Source organism: Symphalangus syndactylus, chromosome 7 (assembly GCF_028878055.3).
Source record: "Symphalangus syndactylus isolate Jambi chromosome 7, NHGRI_mSymSyn1-v2.1_pri, whole genome shotgun sequence".
NCBI lineage: Eukaryota > Metazoa > Chordata > Mammalia > Primates > Hylobatidae > Symphalangus > Symphalangus syndactylus.
Genome location: NC_072429.2, coordinates 85,034,371 through 85,056,999, shown reverse-complemented (window position 1 = coordinate 85,056,999; position 22,629 = coordinate 85,034,371). Strand labels below are relative to the sequence as shown.

General features: G+C 36.0%; 1 protein-coding gene across 9 annotated transcripts in view; it reads right to left on the bottom strand.

Annotated features, from left to right (window-relative positions):
* WWP1 (WW domain containing E3 ubiquitin protein ligase 1) overlaps positions 1 to 22,629 on the bottom strand; it is a 122,521-nt gene that overhangs the window by 61,243 nt on the left and 38,649 nt on the right. For 5 of the 9 annotated variants that reach the window (XM_055286676.2, XM_063643378.1, XM_063643377.1 and 2 more), the window contains 4 exons: positions 21,976 to 22,100; positions 6,721 to 6,858; positions 6,562 to 6,628; positions 2,987 to 3,171 (listed from right to left, as the gene is read on the bottom strand). In XM_055286676.2, the coding sequence (XP_055142651.1) occupies positions 2,987 to 3,171; positions 6,562 to 6,628; positions 6,721 to 6,858; positions 21,976 to 22,100 (515 nt within the window). The remainder of the gene's footprint in view (positions 1 to 2,986; positions 3,172 to 6,561; positions 6,629 to 6,720; positions 6,859 to 21,975; positions 22,101 to 22,629) is intronic. The other 4 variants (XM_063643381.1, XM_063643382.1, XM_063643380.1 and 1 more) reach the window with 1 other exon arrangement.

The window sequence follows — 22,629 nt, the reverse complement described above, 5'->3', positions numbered from 1 at the left end:
TCCTTAATTAGAAAAAGTAATGCCATCTTACACCAACATCTTAAAAGGACAGGGATTACCCACTCCTTGAAAAGATACCTGAATTCATCCTCTATTAAGTGATGAACAATCATACAAAAAGACATCAGTTAAATGGCTGCTACCAACAGAGCAGGTTCTGGAAGCCTCTGTAAACTGGCCAATAGAATGATGACAGTTGGATTGTTTTGTCAGATGTCACTGGCAATAATCAGAGATGGTGAAAAGGCTAGGGGAATGCTGTGTGAAGCCTGGCAGTATAAAAGATGAACAGTATAGCTTTGAGATCCTATAAAAACCACACACATCAAAACGAACAGGAAGAAGGCAAAGTGCACAGAATCAACAGCCAGATAGCGGAATGTCAATTACAGTTCTTCTACTTCCTAGCTGTGCCCTCTCAGTGCCTCAGTTCCTTCATCAGAGAAAAGGAAAAATACTACCACATATTTCAAAGAGTTATTGTGAGAGAGATAAATCAGTTAATGGATATATACTATTTAGAACATGCAGGTCACAAATATGAGCTATTATCACTATTTTTCCGATTGTCATAGATTTCCTTACAGTTACTATCAATGTCATCAGAATTATTTATGATGGAACCTTCATGTTCCTCACATCCATTTTATTTTTACCTTAAAATTTTAGGCAAGGATAAATAAGAAAGAAATGTGAGAACTGAACTTATTACCAATGGAAAGAATCTATAAAGTATCAGACAAGCTGTAGAGGTATAAATAAGATTCTATGATGAGGAAAGCCTCAATTTATTCTCCTTTTTATATCAACACCTGAATACACCCAAATGCCAAAACATACAACTAATTAGTGGTCAATGGATACTTTCACCAATGTATTCAATCAGCTGAATATTTTAGGAATAAGAGCAAAATCTCCAAATCCATATTCAAGTTGAATCCCTTATCTAAAATGCCTGGAACCGGAAATGTTTCAGATTTTAGGTATTTGTTTAGATTTTGGAATCTGTGCATTTTACTTGCTAGTTTAGCATCCCTAATCCAAAAATTCAAAATCTGAAATGCTCCAGTGAGCATTTCCTTTCAGCATCATGTCAATGCTCGAACAGTTTCAGATTCTGGAGCATTTCAGATTTGAGATTTTTCAGATTAGAGATACTCCACCTGTATTAGAAATAGTAGCAGTTTTAACTAGGCTGTTCTTAATTTAGAAATAATCTGAATAATCCAAGACAATATTTCCTTTTCTGCTTTGCTAATAGAAATCTCAGAGACAAATATTCTTACTAGAAAGTAGGTGAAAATCAGAAAATATATGAACTTTGCTCATTAATTTCACCATAATTGTTATCTATTCTTCTCTTTGTTTTCTAGCCACCTTAAATTAAGACTAAAAAATTCTACCTACTGTGAGTACTTGGGAAACCATATTTTAGTCTACTTCTTTTTTTTTTTAAGGGGAGCATTATTAAAGAAATTAAATTTTGAAAATATCATTCATGTGTCAGTTCTCAATGTTTACAAAAACTCTCAGACAGCTCTTGGTAAACATCCCCCCAACACCAACCTTGGGTAAAAATACACAATTAAGACTTATTACTGGCCAGGCACGGTGGCTCACACCTGTAATCCCAGCACTCTGGGAGGCTGAGGTAGGTGGATCACTTGAAGTCAGGAGTTTGAGACCAGCCTGGCCAACATGGTGAAACCCCATCTCTACTAAAAATACAAACGTTGGGGGGCATGGTGGCACACACCTGTAATCCCAGCTACTCAGGAGGCTGAGGCACAAGAATCTCTTGAACCCAGGAGGCAGAAGTTGCAGTGAGCCGAAATCCTGCCACTGCTCTCTAGCCTGGGCAACAGAGTGAGACTCTGTCTCAAAAAATAAAAGACTCATTATCAAAAAGATCCATCTATTTTAATGTAATTACTGAATTGCTTCTTTCCATGTTTCTACTTCTGAATACTTCCATAAATAGACAAACACAGGGAGGAACATAGGCTCTTGAATAAAAAGACCAGGATTTCAACTTAATTCCCAACATGTGTGCTAATAATCTTAAGCACGTCCTAAGATGTTTAAGTTTCAGGAGACTCACCTGAAAGAGTTAACGTACAATGACTAAACAAAACAATTTATGAATCTTATAAATGAGTCCACTAAGGATTATAGAGGACATCTTCCTTAGGCATTCCTTCTATAATACTGTAATGCTTACTTTTGGAAAATAAACTTTCTGAGAGCTATTCAACTCCCAGTACATTTTTCCACCAAGTTAGATGCCAAGAATAATAAATTTGTATACTGAAAGATGGGATAAAAGAACCATTCATTACTCACTTTTACTTAGAAATCAATGAATTAACTAAAGTTCTTTCAGAAATATATTTTATATCATGAATTACATAGTATTTTTTGTGACGTAAAGCTTAAGAATCTAGCTCTCATATAAGCACTTGCTTAGTAAAAGTCCTGACCTCTAAAATATTTTTGAAATATCTTCCTAAATAATCCAGAAAGTTACAAATTATTAGGAAAAATTTCAGGCATTGTAATTTTTAAATTCCCATCATAGACTAGAAGATTAAGAAAGACTGCACAGGCTGGGTGCAATGGCTCATGCCTGTAATCCCAACACTTTAGGGAGGCTGAGGGGGGCAGATCACTTGAGGTCAGGAGTTCGAGACCAGCCAGTTGCCAAAAAAGTGAAACTCTGTCTCTATTAAAAATACAAAAACTTTTTAGCTGGGTGTGGTGGTGGGTGCCTGTAATCCCAGCTACTTGGGAGGCTGAGGCAGGGGAATCGCTTGAACCCGAGAGGCAGAGGTTGCAGTGAGCCGAGATCGCACCACTGCACTCCAGCCTGGGTGACAGAGCGAGACTCCGTCTCAAAAAAGACTGCACAAAAAGGGAAGTGAAGGCATGGATGGATACATAAACTTCATTTACTTTTCCTTTAAACAAGGTGTCATAACTTGCTTACCAGTGTCATCGGCAGGCTCAGATGCGAGTGGTTTTGGAGCTGGTGTATTTTTGGGTCTGGCAGCAACCTGAGACGGAGATGAAGGTGTGTTGTCTCCATTAACTACATATGAGCAGCATGAGTTTTGGACTAGAGTGCTTGTAGGTACATGATTATCTATTCCATTCGTGCCTTCAACAGCCAACCTTGAAAAAAATATGCCTTATTTCAATCATTTAAGTATAATTCAACAACATTTCATGAGAATTTTCATAGGAATTATTTACTAAGTTCTCTTAAGTTTCTTTTTTGTTATTTCTTTTTTTTAAATTTTTTAGATTCTATTTCCAAACAATTGAGTTCTTACGTTTCAAGTAAAATGATAGGTAAATAGAGTAAAAAACAAAGATATGTTTTATATCAAAGTTTTAATTACTTTTCAGTTCTAAGTGTATTCATTCTGCAGATAAAAAAATACTGAGATATACAAACATACTAAGTCAAAATAAATACGGTCTCCCACAATAATATTAAAATTGTACATTTAAAATATTTAAGCCTAATATTAATCTATTTTAAAAGCTCTGAAAGTAGTTTCAAAAAGTTCATGAAATTATATGAATCATAAAAATAAAAATCAAGTACAAACTACTGCAAACTTTTTTTTTTTTTTTAGAGACAGGATCTCACTCTGTCACCAAGGCTGGAGTGCAGTGGCTCTCTGCAGCCTCAACCTCTTAGGCTCAAGCAATCCTCCTGCCTCAGCCTCTTGACCAGCTAGGATCACAGACGTCCAACACAGTGCCCAGCTAATTTTTTAAATTTTTGTAGAGACTGGATCTCCCTTTGTTGCCCAGGCTGGTCTCGAATTCCTGGCCTCAAGCGATCCTCCCATCTTGACCCACAAAGTGCTGGGATTATAGGTGTGAACCATTGTACCTGGCCTGAAACTAATATTATAACTTTATTAACTCTTGAATAATAAGTGAAAAACAGTCTTCAAATATTGGTTACAAATTAGCATATACTAGGCACTAAAATTATGACTACAGGATGATCAAAAAAAGCTAAATATTATACCCCAGAACTATAAAAATGTATAGTATATACATCAGCAAATAAATAACTCTAACAACAAAATCAAACATTTTAAGTCGTATTGGCAGTGGAAGGAGCTGGGCGATTTGGTGAGACACAGTGTTTAAAAAAAAAAAAACAAAAAAATTTTAAAGCAGTTGGAAATTATCATGTAAGTGACCAGGAGAGCTTTTCCAAATACACAGGTCATCCCATATCTGCTCTCCACAGAGCAGCCTGGGCATTGTTTTAAAAATATAAACCAGATCATCATGTCACTCTCCTGGTTAGCCAACAAATCTTTTGAAAATCAGCCACACCTTTATCCCATCTTCTATTTCTCTCCAAGCTCATCCTTGCTCACTTTGCAGCAGATATTGATTTTACTGAATATCAAAAACCTACTGAACAGTCTTCAAATGTTTATTACAAATTATTATATGCCAGGTGGTAAAATTATAATAACTATGAAATTATCAGAAAAGGTTAAATATTATTCTCTAGAGTTAGAAGAATTTCTAGAACATAACTGTAAACAAACTTGGGGTCTCTGAAGTTGCTATTTCCTCTGCCTGGAACATCCTTCCCTCAGAACTCTGCACAGATGGTTCATTTGCGGCTTATTAATCTTAGCTCAAATCATACTTCCTCAGAGATGATTCCTTGGCATCTCTTTTAAAAATAGGCTCCCTTCCATTCCTGTCATCTTGTCCTGTTTAAATGACTTCATAGTGCTTATCGCTATGTCTAATTAGCATATTTATGTCTTCTGTTGTTTACTATCTTTATTTATTTATTTTTATCCCCCGAGACGAAGTCTTGCTCTGTAGCCCAGAGCTGGAGTGCAATGGTGCGATCTCAGCTCACTGTAACCTCTGCCTCCCGGGTTCAAGCAATTCTCCTGCTTCAGACTCCCGCGTAGCTGGGATTACAGGTGCGCACCACCATGCCTGGCTCATTTTTTTTGTGTATTTTTAGTAGAGACGGGGTTTCACCATGTTGGCCAGGCTGGTCTCGAACCCCTGACCTCATGATCCACCCACCTTGGCCTCCCAAAGTACTGGAATTACAGGAATGAGCCACCACGCCCAGTCTACTATCTACCTTTATCCCGTCAGAATGTAAATTTCATGGGATCAGGGCTGGTATTCTTAATACTTGGACTAATGTCTGGCATCAAACAGGCATTCAGTAAGTATCTGTTAAATGAACATTAATGAATCCCACTCTCCTTTCCCTTGTCGCCTATATATTTGGAACAAGATGTGTTTAGGAAGTTTGGGCAGGTAAAGACTGAAATGATTGTGATTTGTATACCCCTCCCCAGCCAACTAGCAGGAATCAGCGATTCAGAAGTCTAGGTAAAAGAACCCATCTGAATTTCTCCTGGTACTATAGAACTAATCTTTAATTCAAAGCGTCTTACTATGCAATCGACAACATTTGGTAGTAATCCAAGCTCCTCTACCCAGCTAAATTTTTTTTAATGATATGGATATTAAATATATGTACTTAAGCCAAATATACATTCAGAAGGCATACTTATCTGTTCAAGTGGTCTAATGAGAATCACTTAATGGCAAGTTAGAAGAAATGATACTAATAACTATAGATTAATAAAGGTCACACTTTGTCATATACCAGCATGCTTTTTCAAAGGTAATGAGTCCATTTTACAACAATATATTTTTATATTTTCAGGTGTTAATTCCACTTTATTTGATCTATTATATATTTTTATTCCAATTTAAATTGGAATAAAATAAATTCAAACAAAAAACCTCTATTAATTGTCATGAACTATGAATGCCAGAGAGTTTCTGAAATGGTAGGATGATGTCTGAGGGAAGGCCACAGTGATGTCTGAAGGAAGGCCACAACCTGTGAAGCATTTATCTTCTCATGATTTACAGGATAATGCCAATCCAGAGAGCGGTATGATACCTATTTATCCATAGTATCTGACTGTACTCATAAAATATGTCTAAATACAGATTTTAAAAAGCCATTTTCAATAAAAAGAAATAAAGCACTATATATGCTACAACATAAATGAAACTTGAAACATGCTAAGAAAAAGAAGTCAGTCACAAAAGGTCACATATTGTATGAATCCATTTATATAAAATGGCCAGAATAGACAATCCACAGACACAGAAAAAGTAGATTCATGGGTGCAGGGAAAAATGGAGAGTGACTACTCATGTATACACGGTTTCTCTTCAAGGTAGAATGTTCTGAAATCAGACAGTAGAGAAGGTAACACAACTCTGCTAATATATTAAAAACTACTAAAATGTATACTTTTAAAAAGTGAATTTCATGATATATGTATGCTATCTCAATAAAGCTGTAATTTTTTAAAAAGCTACTTTTACAAGAATTAACCAAACGACATGTTTAGACATAAGCTTCTAAATTGTGTGGCAAATTCTAAACAAAAGTAAAATATAAAACTTATTATTCAGGAAATATGTTCCACATCATGTCGCCACCCATATTCAAATAAAATATTCTACCTGGCAGTTGTCCTTGTTGAAGGCTCTCCATTTTCATGTAAGGCATCACCATTTTGCTGTATTTCTACTGAACAACAAGAAAGAAAGAAACTAGGTTTTTATATACTTATTGCTCATTCTTTTTCCTTTAAATTTTACAAACATATAAAGTTAGCTTACTGGTTGGAGATGAGCTGCAGTTTGTTATATTTTCTTGCTCAATCACCAATCCATCAAGCACAACTGTCAATTCACCAGTTTGTGCTATGCCATTCTTGTTTTCCAAGGAAAGTTTTAATTGTTCTTTCACTCTTTCCACTAGAAAGAAGAATATTCTAATGTAAAAGCTTTTGCCACATATAAAAATGCTTCAGAAATCAAAACTACATTTCAAGAATCACTCTAATTCAGTACTTGACATTTGGAAGGAATTCTTTGCATGCCTTTGACAACTAGTTAAGAAATTCCTCTTTCCCCATCAATCCCACACTTTCAATATCACCTTTAATTGCTTCTGTGCATATTATAAATTTTGGAGAACATATAAATACATTTAAATAATAAGTGTAGCAATTGTCTAAACTTGCTTTTCAGCTCAAGGTACCACAGATGACTCTTGTGGTTGAGGCAAAATTTCTGCACAAGAGTCAGTTTAGGTTTGGTTTCAAATTCCAGTTCTGCTACTTACTAGTTGTGTATTGAGTAACTTATTCAAATATCTTTAAGCCTTGGTTTCTTAACTACAAAATGGAGACGATGGACTTCAAACTAAAGGTACAGTGTTGATGACCAAATGCAAAACCATACAGACAGCACTAGCACCACTTCTGACGCACAGTTTAAGTGCTTGATAAATGCTACATATGGTGATAATTGTTTATCATCATTTTTATATAAGGCCAAATATTTCCTTCCCATTATTAGAACATCTAGTTCTTATTTAAACTCAAGGTCATTTTGCTTCAACTTCTATGTTAGACTATATATTTAGACTATGTATTAAACAATATATTAGACTTCTATATATTAGACTATACACTAATAGTTATTAGTGAGGGCTTAGAGAAATGGAGAGATGAAGGTAAAAGGATACACAGCTTCAGTTAGAAGGAATTTTTGTTTCTTTGAGATATTGCACAATGTGATGTACATAGGAAATAATGTGTTGTACATTTCAAAATTGCTAAGAGGAAATTCCAAATGTTCTCATTACAAAAAAAAATAAGTATTTGAGGTGATAGATATGTTAATAGTTTGGTTTAATTATTCCACATTGTATTAATTGATCATAACATCACTCTGTACCCCATAAATATATACAACTACAATTTGTCAAATTATAATTTAAAAATAAAAACTAAAAGAGAAAGTTATCAGTTATCACTTTATTATTCAAACTGAGGCCAAATACTTCCATCTGATTTTCAGTGGCTTTCTGCAGTTTTTGCAATCATAGAACATTTCACGTTTTTGATGAAGTCCTTAACTTTGATCTTTCCTATATTTAACAAATTTGGGCAGGGAGGGGAGGTTCTCCATTTACCAAATGTCCAGCATAAATATGTTCACAAGTTATCTATGTACAGAAAAGACAAGACAAAAATCCAGAACTACTAATCACTGGACAGAAATTTCTCTGTGGCCAGGCCTGGTGGCTCACACCTGTAACCCCAGCACTTTGGGAGGCCGACACAGGAGGATCACTTGAGCCTAGGAGTTTGAGACCAGCAACACGGTGAGATCTAGTCTCTATAAAAAAATTTAAAAATTAAGGCCAGGCACGGTGGCTCACGCCTCTAATCCCAGCATTTTGGGAGGTGAGGTAGGCGGATCACTCGAGCCCAGAAGTTCAAGACCAATCTGGCCAACATACCAAGACCCTGTCTCTATTTAAAAAAAAAAAAAAATTAGCCAGGTGCAGTGGCATGTGCCTGTATTCCCAGCTACTCAGGAGGCTGAGATGAGAGGATCCTGTAAGCCCAGGAGTTCGAGGCTGCAGCAAGTGATGATTGCACTACTGTACTCTAGTGGGAGTAATAGAGTGAGACCCTGTCTCAAAAATGAAAGAAGGAAAGAAAAAGAAATTCTTTGCAAAAAAAAAAAAATGTTTAAACCATGTAATAAAAGAAGACCTTATAGAATATCCCAACCATTTGTAGCACCACAGACCTCATTTCTACTTTACATCAAAAAAAAAAAAAAAACAAAAAAACAAAACACACACACACACACAAGTAAACAACTAGAAAAACTAAAGGAAATACGAAAGCACACACACAAAAAAACTACAAAAGCAGCCAGGCACAGTGGCTCATGCCTGTAATCCCAGCACTTTGGGAGGCCGAGGCGGGTGGATCACAAGGTCTGGAGATCAAGATCACCCTGGCCAATATGGTGAAACCCCGTCTCTACTAAAATTACAAAAAAATTAGCTGGGCGTGGTGGCAGGTGCCTGTAGTCCCAGCTACTTAAGAGGCTGAGGCAGGAGAATTGCTTGAATCCAGGAGGCAGAGGTTGCAGTGAGCTGAGATTGCGCCACTGCACTCCAGACTGGGTGATAGAGCAAGACTCCATTTAAAAAAAAAAAGAAAACTACAAAAGCATGAATTTCAGCTTTCTCTAATAATCAATATCTGAAGAAAACTATATTGACTGACATTCAATTTCATTCTTGTCATCTCCCATGATTTCAAGTGTCTGGAATTTGGTGATTTGACTTCTCCCTAAAATATATAGCTGTTTGAATAGATTCCTAAAGAAGAGCCTTTTAAAATCTCTTTAGTGTGTGTTTCTTGGTAAATTCTTTCATTTTTGTTTATCTGTAAATGTCTGCATTCTCATCCTCAAAGACAGACTTGTTGGGCATATAATTTTATATTGGTAATGATCTCAACTCTTTGAAGATATTTTTCCACTATCTTCTCCTATTATGAATTCTGCAATTCTAATTCACAAATTTTTGCAAATACTCTGTTTTTCTCTATAGCTGCTTTTTAAATTTATTTGTCTTTGGTATTACGCATTTCACTATGATATGGGGAGGTTGACTAAAAAACAAAAACATTCTTTTAGTGGTAAGTGCATTGAAGGAAACGAGCAAAGCAGTGGTAAGGAGGTCTCCTTTAGGCTGGTCAGGGTTTAACTCTGACCTAGTCACCTAGTGACCTGGTCACTAGGCATGACTTTCTCTTTGCTCTCTTGTTTGGGACAGTATGAGTCTGTGGACTCATGTTCTTCATTAGTGTTCAAAAACTTGCAGCTATTTTCTCTTAAAATATCTCCTCAAAAATCTGGTCCATTACCTATTTTTCATAAATAAAGTTTTATTTGAACACAGTCATGCTCATTCATTTACATATTTTCTATGGCTGCTTTCATGTTACAATGGCGAGTTAATTGGTAACAGAAACCATATGCGGCCTTTATGCTCAAATGTTTACAATCTGTCTCTTTATGGAAAACCTCTGCTTATGGTGGCTTGTTCCCTTATGTTTATTCTCTGACGTTAGCTTAAACTAATTTTAAGCTAATTTTTACCAGTGGTTTGATGATACGTCCTAATTTTACAGTGGTTTGATGGTACGCCCAAGAGTGTAGACTACAGGAGTTCAAGCTCAGCTCCCTTCTCTGGCTATTAGCCAAAAGCTCAGCATCATTAAATCTGCTATTGATATGGCAGACTATTCTAATTCTGGTTCATGAGGTTTTCTTTACCCCAACCCCCTCATCTCCTAGCTTTAAGAAGAACAGCCCTCTATCTTTTTGCAAAATCATCAATGCCACAAAGATTTGTTCAATCCAGGACCTAGGTATTCTGCAGTGGGAGGGTGTTTACAGCATATATTATTTCACAATTCTGAACATGGAAGATTGAGTTATAACATTTTGGATCATAAAACTGGAAGATTGAGTTATAACATTTGGATCATAAAACTGGAAGGACAATCACATAATAATTCCCATCTACATGTGTATGTATATGTGTGTGTCAGAGGGAAAAAGATATTATTCTGTCACAGTATAAACAAACCAACTCAGATGTATTTATCCATTCAATATTTGAGTGCCTACGGTGTGCCAGGCACTATAGATGGGGAAGAAGCAGGACAAACCCTGACTAGCCTAAAGGAGACCTCCTTACCACTGCTTTGCTCATTTCCTTCAATGCACTTACCACTAAAAGAATGTTTTTGTTTTTTGGGGGACCTCCCCAAACGAAACAAAGTCTCTAGCAGAGCAGAGAGATCTTGTCCAACTAATTCAGTGATGTATCCTCAGCATCTGAGAGAAGGTAGGTGCTTAAAAAACATTTAAACTAAGTGATTAAGGTAGTCCTGTTCTAGGGGAACTTACTCTTGTAAGGCAGAAGCTGATTTTTTTTGTACCTCCTAGACATTCTTCCTTAGCGTTAATACAGCAATTTGAGACACAACAACTTGAGTCTCTGAGGAGGTCGGTATATAACTAGGTAATCTGTTCTATAAATCAACAAATCATGGATTTGTTGAAAATGTGTTTCACAGACTTCTATTTAGCTCAGAGCTGAAGCCGTTTTTAAAAACTGCTCAAACAATGTATTATCAATTGCTGAGTAACAAATTATTCTGAAACTTACTGGCTAAAAAATAACAATAATCACCCATTATTGCCGAGAACTCAAGAGGGGCGCGTACACATCTGGCAGGTGGGTGCTGGCTGCTGAGAGGAGACCTCAGTGCCCCTCCACAGGGCTTTGTGAGAGTCTTCTCAATGGTTGCTGATTTCCTACGGTGAGTACTCCAAGAGAACAAGGCAAAACCTGAAATGCCTATACGACTAAGTCTCAGAGTTTGTACACCATCACTTCTGCCATAATCTACTGGTCACACAGATCATCTGTGACACAGTGTGGGAGGGGACTACAGAAGGGTGTTGGAACCCAGAAGGTATGAATGCTTGAAGGCCATTTAGAGGCTGGCCAACATACTCATAAGTATGAGAAAATCAGAATTTTTAGAAACAAAATGAACACATTAGTTTACATAGCTTGTAAGTGACAGTCTTAATAATAGCAAAGTTTTCTAATTCCTAAGTCTTTTCATTATATCACGCTACGAGTCAATGTTCAACAATTCACAAAGTCAAGCTCCTACTTCCTACCATGTAACAAAAAATTTCAGAATTTATTTACTTATTTATTTATAATAACTCTGTAATCCCAGCACTTTGGGAGGCTGAGGTGGGTGGATCACTTGAGGCCAGGAGTTCAAGATCAGCCTAGCCAACACAGAGAAACTCTGCCTCTACTAAAAATACAAAAATTAGCCAGGCATGGTGGCGCATGCTTGCAGTCCCAGCTACTCACAAAGTTAAGTAGCTAGGGTTATCCCTAAGAGCCTTGAGGGGAGGTTGGGGCAAGGAGAATCACTTGAACCAGGGAGGTGGAGGTTGCAGTGAGCCGAGATCATGCCACTGCACTCCAGCCTGGGAGACAGAGTAAGACCCTGTCTCAAAAAAAAAAAAATACAAATTAAAAAATAAAAAGGCTAATGATTAACTGAGAAAAAAAATAAGAGCTCTTATGAATCAGTGAGAAAAAAACTAAACAAACCAATAAAAAAATGTACAAAGAGCATGAGACAATCATAAATGATGAAGTATGAATGACTAATAAACATCTGACCTTATTAATAATCAAATAAATGCTTTGATAATAAAACTTCTCATATTTTTTATCTACTAATGTGGCAAATATTTACAAATAGGCACTGTCATATGCTACGTTGTGAATATAAATTAGTAGAACTTTTCAGGATGGCAGCTGAACTTCCTGAAAACTTTTCATGCCCTCATTCCCTTTTACCTCCCAGTAATTTCAATACAAAAAAATTTTCTAAAGAATAAAGAGGCACTTACATTATTGAACGTGAAAATACTGTTTATTCAAAGCTTTGACTTCAAAATATCTGAGTTTGTGTTGATAGTAAGTGAATTTATAAAACAAAATTTGTCTTAGTAAACTAAACAAATAACTAAATAAGCAAATTCACTCAGTTAATAAGGCTAAAGAAAATTATAAAATAAAATCAAATTTGACTATGCTCTGTCTAGTACCACAAATGATACATTTCTCTGCTGTATTTCCCCACCATTCAATATAAAGAGAGAATTATTCATTATAAATCATTTTGGACATAATTTACTTTGAAATGAACTTAATGGATTTCAAAATGCTTTCCTTGACAAAAACTAAGTTCTTGGTTCTATTAACACCATAAAAAATAAAATAAATAAAAAACCTCAGTCTAATTTACAGTATTTGAATGGCAGCCATCTCACTCCTCTCTGGAATATTTAAAGTGGTTCTCTCAGCCTCAAAATTGAAACACAAAGTGAAGTTCTGAATATACTCTAATGTGTATGTTAGCTATACTATTCCTATAGTTTTCACCTATGGGTATAGTGACAAAGATTCTCTCTTTAATCAAACTCTAGTCAGGGTCCTCAGGACCTTCTTGACTAGGCCTCAATCTTGGCTTAGAAAAACTGCAAACTCAGCACAAATGATTTCATCCACAGCTCCTAGCACCACTACCACCATCACACACACACTAAAAGACTTGAGCAGGCACCACCATAGTTCCTAACAGTTCAAGGCTCTTAGGAATAACCCTAACTCCCCTTAAAGCGCCTGCCTGAGAAAACTTAAGGCTGCCAAAAGAATTTACTGTCTGTTGTAGCCAACACCTGATGATAGGCCCCCAACTACTCTTTCTCAGAGCATTTACTAAAAAGGGTTTACAATGGTAAATCCTTCCTCTGTCTCCTATAACATGTGAGTGTCTTTCTCAAGGGCCTGAAAGACATTCCTTTAAAATGCAATCATTGGGAAGGACAGGGCTTTTGTCTCCCTGTCTCTGTGGGAGGACAGAATCCTGACTTCGTTACTTGCCGGCTACCAAACACAAGGGTCTAATTGCATTTACACTGACCAAGCTTTTGTAATTTTTCATTTTCCTGACTCTACTGAGCCTCCATTGAACCCCCCGCCCCCACTCCTTCATTCTCCTTTCAAAAGACCCAGTAACCTCTATACAAATCAAAGTTGAGTTCAGTTCATGCTGGAATCTCTTCCTTATTGGAAAAACATATTACTGATTAAAGTATGTTCTGACCACTCTAAACAGTGTCCAGCTTTGTTTATCTGTAACAATAGAGGGATTTTTTTTTTTCCAATGTAGTTTAAGAAATAGTGAGGCTGACTGAGTGAAACATACCTCAGATATCAGTATCTCACACTGGTGACATAAAGGAAAGAAAGCTAAAAATACCACACATCTCTGCAGAGCCAAATAAATAATTTCCATAGTTTGGAATGTTGTTCAAGTGACCTGAACACAGAACTGAAGGTTAACTGAGGCACAAATGATGGCTTAAATCCACAAACATTCTCAGACAATGTATTAGAGGATTAAAGGAGCAAAAGCTTTGGGAATAAACCAACTGGGCTTATACAAAACAGATGAAGGTTAAGGAGTGAAAGCTCACTAGGGCTTAAATGTGAAGAAGTGGAACAATCTCTCTAATAAGCTGCAATTAGTTGGATTCTGGGGAAAAAAATATAAATAATTTATGTTAGGTGAGTCTGGGGTTTTATTTAAGGTTATAAATGGCTGTAATAATACATACCATCAAGGATGAAGAAATTATAAAAAACTTCAAAAATAGAAAATATACCTATTCAAATAAATCACTCCCCCACCATTACCCCAAATACATCAGAAAAGACAGATGAAAAACCATGAAATGTACAAGAAAACGATAGGGAGCCTTGAACAAAGGAAGAAATTAGCCTCATAAATTTGAAAAGGAACAAATGACTTCAACAACTGCAAAATCTATTTTGATATGGTAGACTGTTGGGTTCCTACTATGGTAGAATGGGGGAGTGGTCAGAAACCACATATTCTTTATATGTTTTGTATGTTTCTTCCTAAAACTCAATAAATGTTTATTTAATAAAGAAAAGTCCCAGATCTAAGAAAGTAAAGAATACAATTAATTTTAAGGGTTTCTAACTTTAAGCAAGTTATCAAAGCATATCAGAGGTAAAATATGCAACTTCTTGGAAGATGGGAAGCTTTGAACCAAACATATCAAAACAACAAAGTCATCTTTATTTCAAAAATTCATAAATAAGAAAAGAGAAGCTTACTGGCTGTTAGCAAATGGGAATATAAAATTAAAAAGCAACTCAGGTCTGATTTAAAAGACTGCAGAAGTCAAAATAATAAATCCTTATGTTCTATGAAAAACTTTTAAAATCTTAGGCAAATAAGAATTATTGGCTAATATAATCTACCAAGATGTTTAAATAAAGAACTATTAAAAAAGAAATGATTTTGTGAAAACTAAAAATACAATGGAAAACATGAAAATTTCAAAGCAACATTGTAAGCAATAAAGAAACGAATGACTAACAGTATCAATCAAAACCAGAACACAGACCAAACAGATGACACAGTGAAATACCTAGGGGGAAAAAAGGGCAATATGATTAGATTATATCAATAAGTGTGCCAGGGGTAACACAAAAGACAAATGGCAGCAAATCATAATGAAGGAGAAAACAAACACAGATTTCAAACGAACAATGAAGAAAATACTCAAAGAGCCTCCGGAATTGATCCTTACAAAAAAGACAACCTAGCCAAGCGTAGTGGCCTCAGAAGACTGTGGTGGGAGGATCGCTTGAGTCCAGGAGTTGGAGGCTACCATACACTAGGAGAGCACCTGTGAACAGCCACTGGCCTGGGCAACATTCAGAAAAGAAAAAAGGAAAAAAAAAGACAACCTGATATCTAGTGATAAAATTAAAACTGTACCTAAGAGAAATATAAAAGTAAGCAGGAATTAAAGGAAAGCTGTTTAAAAAAAAAAAAAAGGCAGAGATAAATTCTGATTTTGCAATACAAAAGCGTCTGATACTGCACTGACCAATACAGTAGCCAGTGGTCACATATGGCTATTTAAACGTAAATTTAATTAAAATAAAATCAAGTTTAAAATTAAATGCTTTAGTTCTACAAGCCACATTTCAAATGCTCAACTGCCATACATGACTAAAGGCTACCATATTGGATAGCAGAGATACAGAACATAACCATCACTGCAGAAGTTCTGCTGGACAGCAGCCCTTACTGAATGGTGCTTAAATGAAGCTAACTTTTCATTATGAAGATGGAAGAAAATTATATAAAAATATAAAACACCAGCTAGGCTGCGGTGGGTCATGCCTATAATCCCAGCACTTTCAGAGGCTGAGGCAGGCAGATCACTTGAGGTCAGGAGTTCGAGACCAGCCTGGCCAACATGGTGAAACCCCATCTCTACGAAAAAATACAAAAATGAGCCGCACGTGGTGGTGCACGGTAGCACATGTCTGTAATCCCAGTTACTCAGGAGGCTGAGGTGGGAGAATTGCTTGAACCTAGCAGGCAAAGGCTGCAGTGAGCCGAGACTGCACTCCTGCACTCCAGCCTGGGTGACAGAGTGAGACTCTGTCTCAAGGAAAATAATAATAATAATAAAATAAATAAATAAATATACATATATGAATGTGTCAGTAAAATTCAATGGCACTGGGATTACAAAAGAATATATTTTAAAAGATTAGAAATCAAGATTATGGCCAAGACAAGTGGTAATACGAAGTAGAATCCGTGTTATTATTCACAGGCTGACTATTTTGGCACTCCCTTCTACCTTTTTTCACAAGATTCTTGGTATTTTATCCTTTAAGTGGTTCTAATATAAATATCTTTCCAATAAAAGATAAATGCCTAGTACACAGGACACTGCTAATGGAAGAATGTGAAAATAAGGGTCATTTAAGATATATATGGCAACCAATAAAAATAATTTAGGTTAAGAAAAAGTTAGACCACCTCTGCTTCAGTCTGATGGCATCCCACAAAATTCGTATGTTGAAACTTAATCACTACTATGATAGTATTAAAAATTAGGGTCTTTAGGAAGGGATTAAATCACGGCGCAGCCCTCATGGATGGAATTAGGGCCTTTATAAAAGGACTTCAGTGAGTGGGTGTGCCCTTTTCTGTCCCTTTTGCCATGTGAGGACAGTGTCCATCCCCTTCAGAGGATGCAACAACAAGGTGCCATCTTGGATACAGGAACTGGATCCTCTCCAAACTCGAACCTGCTGGCGTCTTGATCTTGGACTTCCAGATCCTAGAACTGTGATGAATGTGTTTTTGTTCTCTATAAATTACCTAGTCTCAGGTATTTTGTTACAGCAGAACAAATGCAGTAAGACAGTATCTACAGACAAAACTGAATCCCTATAACTGAATGATACTCAAAGTTTCTTCAGTTATAGTCATTGCAATTAGTTTATATTTTCATTTGTGGAATTATTAATTATACCTCCACTCCATTCCAAAAAGAATTTTGGGCAAGTTTAAGTACATTTATGTTGAAAGGTAAGGATAGTTAAGTAAAAGTTACATTCTAATAGCACTTAGACAAAAACACTTGAGTATACCACAGGGCCTGCATCATTGTCAAGACACCACCCCACCCCACCCACACACACACACAGAATAACGAGGAGGAAAGGAAGGGGAGAACAGCCTACTATATGAGTGGAACACAAAATGATAAAATGTGTACTCAGGCTAGCGTACAGCAGCTGTACACAGGCACAATGATAGTTCACTACAGCCTTGAACTCTGGGCCTCAAGAGATCCTCTTGCTTCAGCCTTCTTAGTAGCTACCTTAGATATAATTTTTACACACTCGCCATAATAATTCCATCTGTGTTAAAGAATGAAATATAAAAACACACTAAACAAATGTATAATTATTGAAAATACCAAGGACATGATTAGTGATAGGCTGCTTTCAGTATAGGAGACCCAGCAAAGCATACTCAGAAGATAATGAGAAGACTAGCTGAACACAGCAGTCAGGCTATGAAGATGTAAGCAGGAAATTAGACAAACTGAACTAAGACTCGGTAAGGCACTGAAACCAGGAGTTGAACTTGATCTTATAGAAAAGTGATTTTCAAACTGGTTTCAGGAGCAGGGTACCACCAGAAATTAACTCAGGAACTGCTGTGGATAACAAGAGTAAGGACATGTGAGCATGTGCATGGCTGTGTTGTTCAATACTGCTTTATGTTTTACATACAGTAAAATTTTTATATAGAATAAGATTCCATGGTAAGATTTTTACTTGAATAAGCGAGTTTCTCTGTTAACATTTTTAAAAAATCTTTGGCTGTGGACTGTGGGAAGCACTGAAAAAAACACAAGTGAATAAGACAGTGTCTACTTTCAAGTTGCTCATTAATTCCATTTTGTTTGTGGTCTACAATTGTTATAAATGTTACCTCAGATTCCTATAATAACTTTCCCACTATCACCAAACCATGTCCTTTCATCCTTTAAAACTACCCTTGAGAGCCCCCACATATACTTCAGGTAACAGTCACCTGCTCCATATTGTAATCTGCCTTCAAGGACTTTCATCCTTTCTGCCATTCATTCACACCATAAACTTTTTTTTAAAAAATGTCTTGCTGGAAATCATACTAGAAGTTTTCATGAATGCTAGATCCTGGGTTCTTCCTGAAGAGCTAGATTGTCTTTCGCTGTTCTCTTCTTTCACTGCTTCAACACCCAAAAACTCAGCCTACTTTCTTTCCTCTCAGGAGATTCCTCTTTCACTTCATCCCTTAAAAATCTAACCTCTGCAAATAGATGAGGAACAAAGACACACTGCAGAACATCCCTCCACTGGAGCCTTATACACAAATATACACAACTCTATTCAAGGTGCTGATTATCAAATATTTTCTATATAGAGCACACCACAGAAACATAATATCTCTATCAATAACCTTGCCCTCAAATCAGAGTTTAAGGATAGGAACAAAAATGTTTTTAGTACTGAATATTTTTATTCATCACTAGGATGTCATGCTTTTCTTGGGTTACCTATTTTGTTCTTAGCAGTTGTTTACTTTTTTTTTTTTTTTTTGAGACAGTGTCTTACTCTGTCACTCAGACTTGAATGCAGTGGTGTAATCTTAATCTTGGCTCACTGCAACCCCCACCTCCCAGGCTCAAGTGATCCTCCCACCTCAGCCTACCAAGTAGTTGGGACTATAGGCACATGCCTGGCTAATATTTTGTATCTTTGATAAAGCCTGGCTAATTTTTTGTATCTTTGGTAGAGATGGGGTTTTACCATGTTGCCCAGGCTGGTATCAAACTCCTGAGCTCAGGTGATCCACCTGCCTCAGCCTCCCACAGTGCCAGGATTACAGATGTGAGCCACCACCCCTAGCCTGTTTACTTCTTTTTAAAGGTAAATATACAATAACCCCAAAATTTAAGTAGAGCTCATTCAACTGATAGCCAACTAAAACTCCGAGTCCAAGTGCTAAACCAAGAGACTGAATCAAAGGCAACCAAGAATGCTATCATTTATAAAAGTATTTTTAAATTGCTTCAAGGCTGTCTTGAACCTTATTAATTTTATATTACTTCTAATCAAAATTAGGCAGCTAAGAATCAGAAAACTTATGTTTTAATCACAACCCAGAAATTACGTGTATACTCTTGACCAACTCACTTAGATTAAAATCTAATTTTAATTACTTTAAATTATTTTACTCATTTGTCTATAAAATGAATGACTAAAACTAATACCCATAAATGTCTTCTATTGTAAAAGGATTATGATACTATCATGAGATTTAATTCTTCAAATAAATCTATTTACCTTTTGTTTGGGGCTGAATTGTGCCCCCCACCAAATTCGTATGTTAAAGTTTTACTCCCCAGTACCTCAAAATGTGACGTTTTTAGAGACTCGATTTTTGAAGAGGTAATTAAGTTAAAATAATGTCATTGGGGTAGGCCCTAATCCAATGACTGGTGTCCTGATAAGAGGAAATTTGGACACAGACATATATACAGAGGGAAGACCACGTGAAGACACAGGGAAAAGATGTCCATCTACAAGCCAAGAAGAGAGGCCTCACAAGAAACCAACCCCACTGATACCTTAATCACAGACTTCCAGCCTCTGGATATGTGAGAAAACCAATTTCCATTAAGACACCCAGTCTGTGGTATTTTGTTATGGCAGCCCTTGCAAATTAATTTACCGACTTCTTAGGTGTGCAGGATGCTACTAAAATTTCTGAAGCCATCTACTCACTGTATGAGTGTTTATTAAATTTTATTTTTCCTGAGCATATCCTACTCAATTAAATCATAGAGATAAGTTTTATTTATTTATTTAGTTATTTTTTGAGAGGGAGTCTCGCTCTGTAGCCCAGGCTTGGAGTGCAGTGGCACAATCTCAGTCCACTGCAACCTCTGTCTCCCAGTTCAAGCAATTCTCCTGCCTCAGCCTCCTGAGTAGCTGGGATTATAGGCATGTGCCACCAAACTCAGCTAATTTTTGTATTTTTGGTAGAGACAGGGTCTCACCATGTTGGCCAGGCTGGTCTCAAACTCTTGACCTCAGGTGATCTGCCTGCCTCAGCCTCCCAAAGTGGTGGGATTACAGGCGTGAGCCACTGCACACAGCCAAAGTAATTTTTAGTGTATACAATTTGTGAGGGCTTCATTTTGAAGTGTATTGACATTACAACCTTCCTAGAAGATCACTTGGCAGATAAGTGGATAGTTATCTTTATATGGAGGTTCAGTAGAGTCTAACATAACAGAATTGAAAACAATCTAGATGTCCAACAATGGGAATATGGTTAAATAATAATCATCCAGGCAAGGTACTGTATACTTACAAAACCTAATACTTATTTCTGTATCGAGATGAATTGCATGACTCATTGAGAAAAAAAAAAGGCCATGACATAGCAGAGAATCAAACTTACAATGCTTTAAGAAAAAAAAAATGTTTTAAGCCAAATATATAAAAATTATGGTTTATACTAACTACTAATTACTAGTTCTAATTATTATAATCCATAATCATATTATATTTTCTTAACTCATAACTCATTTATTTCCAAAAACTAGATCAAAACAGATCTTTAAGTTATATGTGGATTTGCAGAAACAACTTTTTAAAAGACAACTTGCTATTTTCATCATCAGCATTTCATCCCTTACTTCATTCAGCAAACCTACTTTAGGAATTAATAAGAAAATCTCTAAGGAAATAAGAGCAAAAATATTTACAGATTTGAGCAAGAGCCTATTTTTAATGAACTGTTACAAGCTACTTAAGTGTCAGACAATGGGAAACTAAATAAATTGTGGTGTGAGAAATCATTACATGGTATTTAAAAATCATAAACCATAACCCTGGTTTTTTGCAGGTTTGAGATGGAGTCTCACCCTGTCACCCAGGCTGGGAGTGCAGTGGTGCAATCTCGGCTCACTGCAACCTCCACCTCCGGGGTTCAAGAAATTCTCCTGCCTCAGCCTCCCAAGTAGCTGGGACAACAGGCACATGCCACCACATTCAGCTAATTTTTGTATTTTTAGTAGAGGCGAGGTTTTGCCATGTTGGTCAGACTGGTCTTGAACTTCTGATCTCAAGTGATCTGCCCACCCTGGCCTCCCAAAGTACCAGGATTACAGGCATGAGCCGCCGCCCCCAGCCAGAACCCTGGGTTTTAATATTCAGAGGATCATACATTTTGAGAATCTGATAAAAGCTATGAACCCTCTCCCCAGAATTACACATATATGTACGTACCCCCATATTTTTGCATATGATAGGAGGTTTACAAATAATTAAAGTCTAAACTACCTTAAAATCACAGTCTAGAAAAACTATCATGGAAACTTAATATTTATGGTATATTGTTAAATTTCTAGAAAGCAGAGGATAAACTAGTAGATGCAAAGAAGAAAAGAAATATGTGTTTGTGTCTATGAAAAACAAAAGGACAGTAACCAAATTATTAAGATTGGTTATCCTTGGATAGTAAAATTTAGAAAATTTTTATATCACTCTATAATTTTCTATCTTCTTCATGTTTTTTACAATAAACTAATTATATAATAAAAGAAAACTTAAGAGTTACAATTTATTTTACCCAAATAAAATTGTTATTAGTCAAGTGACAAAATAGAGTAGGGTCATGTAATAATAATTTTCTCAAGTTTTAAAGAATATAATAATAAGCAAATAATAAATGACTGATAGTCACTGATAATAGGGTACTTGCGGATGACTGAGATCACCTTGTAAATCTGCAGAATGCAGAAAGGCCATGGTAAATATTTCCTATTTCATAAAATGCCACAAAGTTAATCGATCACAAGCAATAACTGAAGTTCTTTATGAATACAAAACTATGTTTTTGCTTTTAGGCTTCAGGATATGTTCAAAGTGTCTAAAATAAACTTATAAGGAAATAAAGGTCAAAACAAAAAACTTACATTTTCTATTGTGTATCAACAGAGCTTGTTTCAAATCGATTGTTGCTTTTCCTAATAAAGCATCTGCTTTTAAAGTGTGATGGCTCCAAACTCGAAATTCCAATGTAGTCTGTGGCGTAACATTTCTGGAAGGGTAAAATTATAACAAAAATACAGGAGTAGACGTCCTCATTCTATTAATAAGTAACAATTCCTATTAAACCATTTATTTCAGTAGTGTTTTAAAGACAGTGAATTTCATTTATTTGAGAAGAAATATTGTATGAAACAGGAAACTACTTGAATCATAAATAAAAATATTTTACTTTCAAATCCATTAGGACTTTAATAACTAGATGAGGATTTTTGGAATTAGCAAGCCAAAACACCAACACAAGTCTTACTGAGACTTCATAGTAACACTGTTTCTATTTGAACAAACGTCTAAAGACTTACATAATACTTTTACTATTCACAAATTTATGCCATTATTATTTTGAAATGCCAAAATTAAGAATGACTAATTTGCAGTCCTATTTATTTCTGTACCAAAACAGTCAGAGAAAATGTCTGTATGGAAATAATTTGGTTTATAAAGCAAAAGCAAGCATTATTATGCATCCTCTCCTTAAAAAAAAAAATTTAACCAAAAATTTCTCCATACTTTAAATTGTC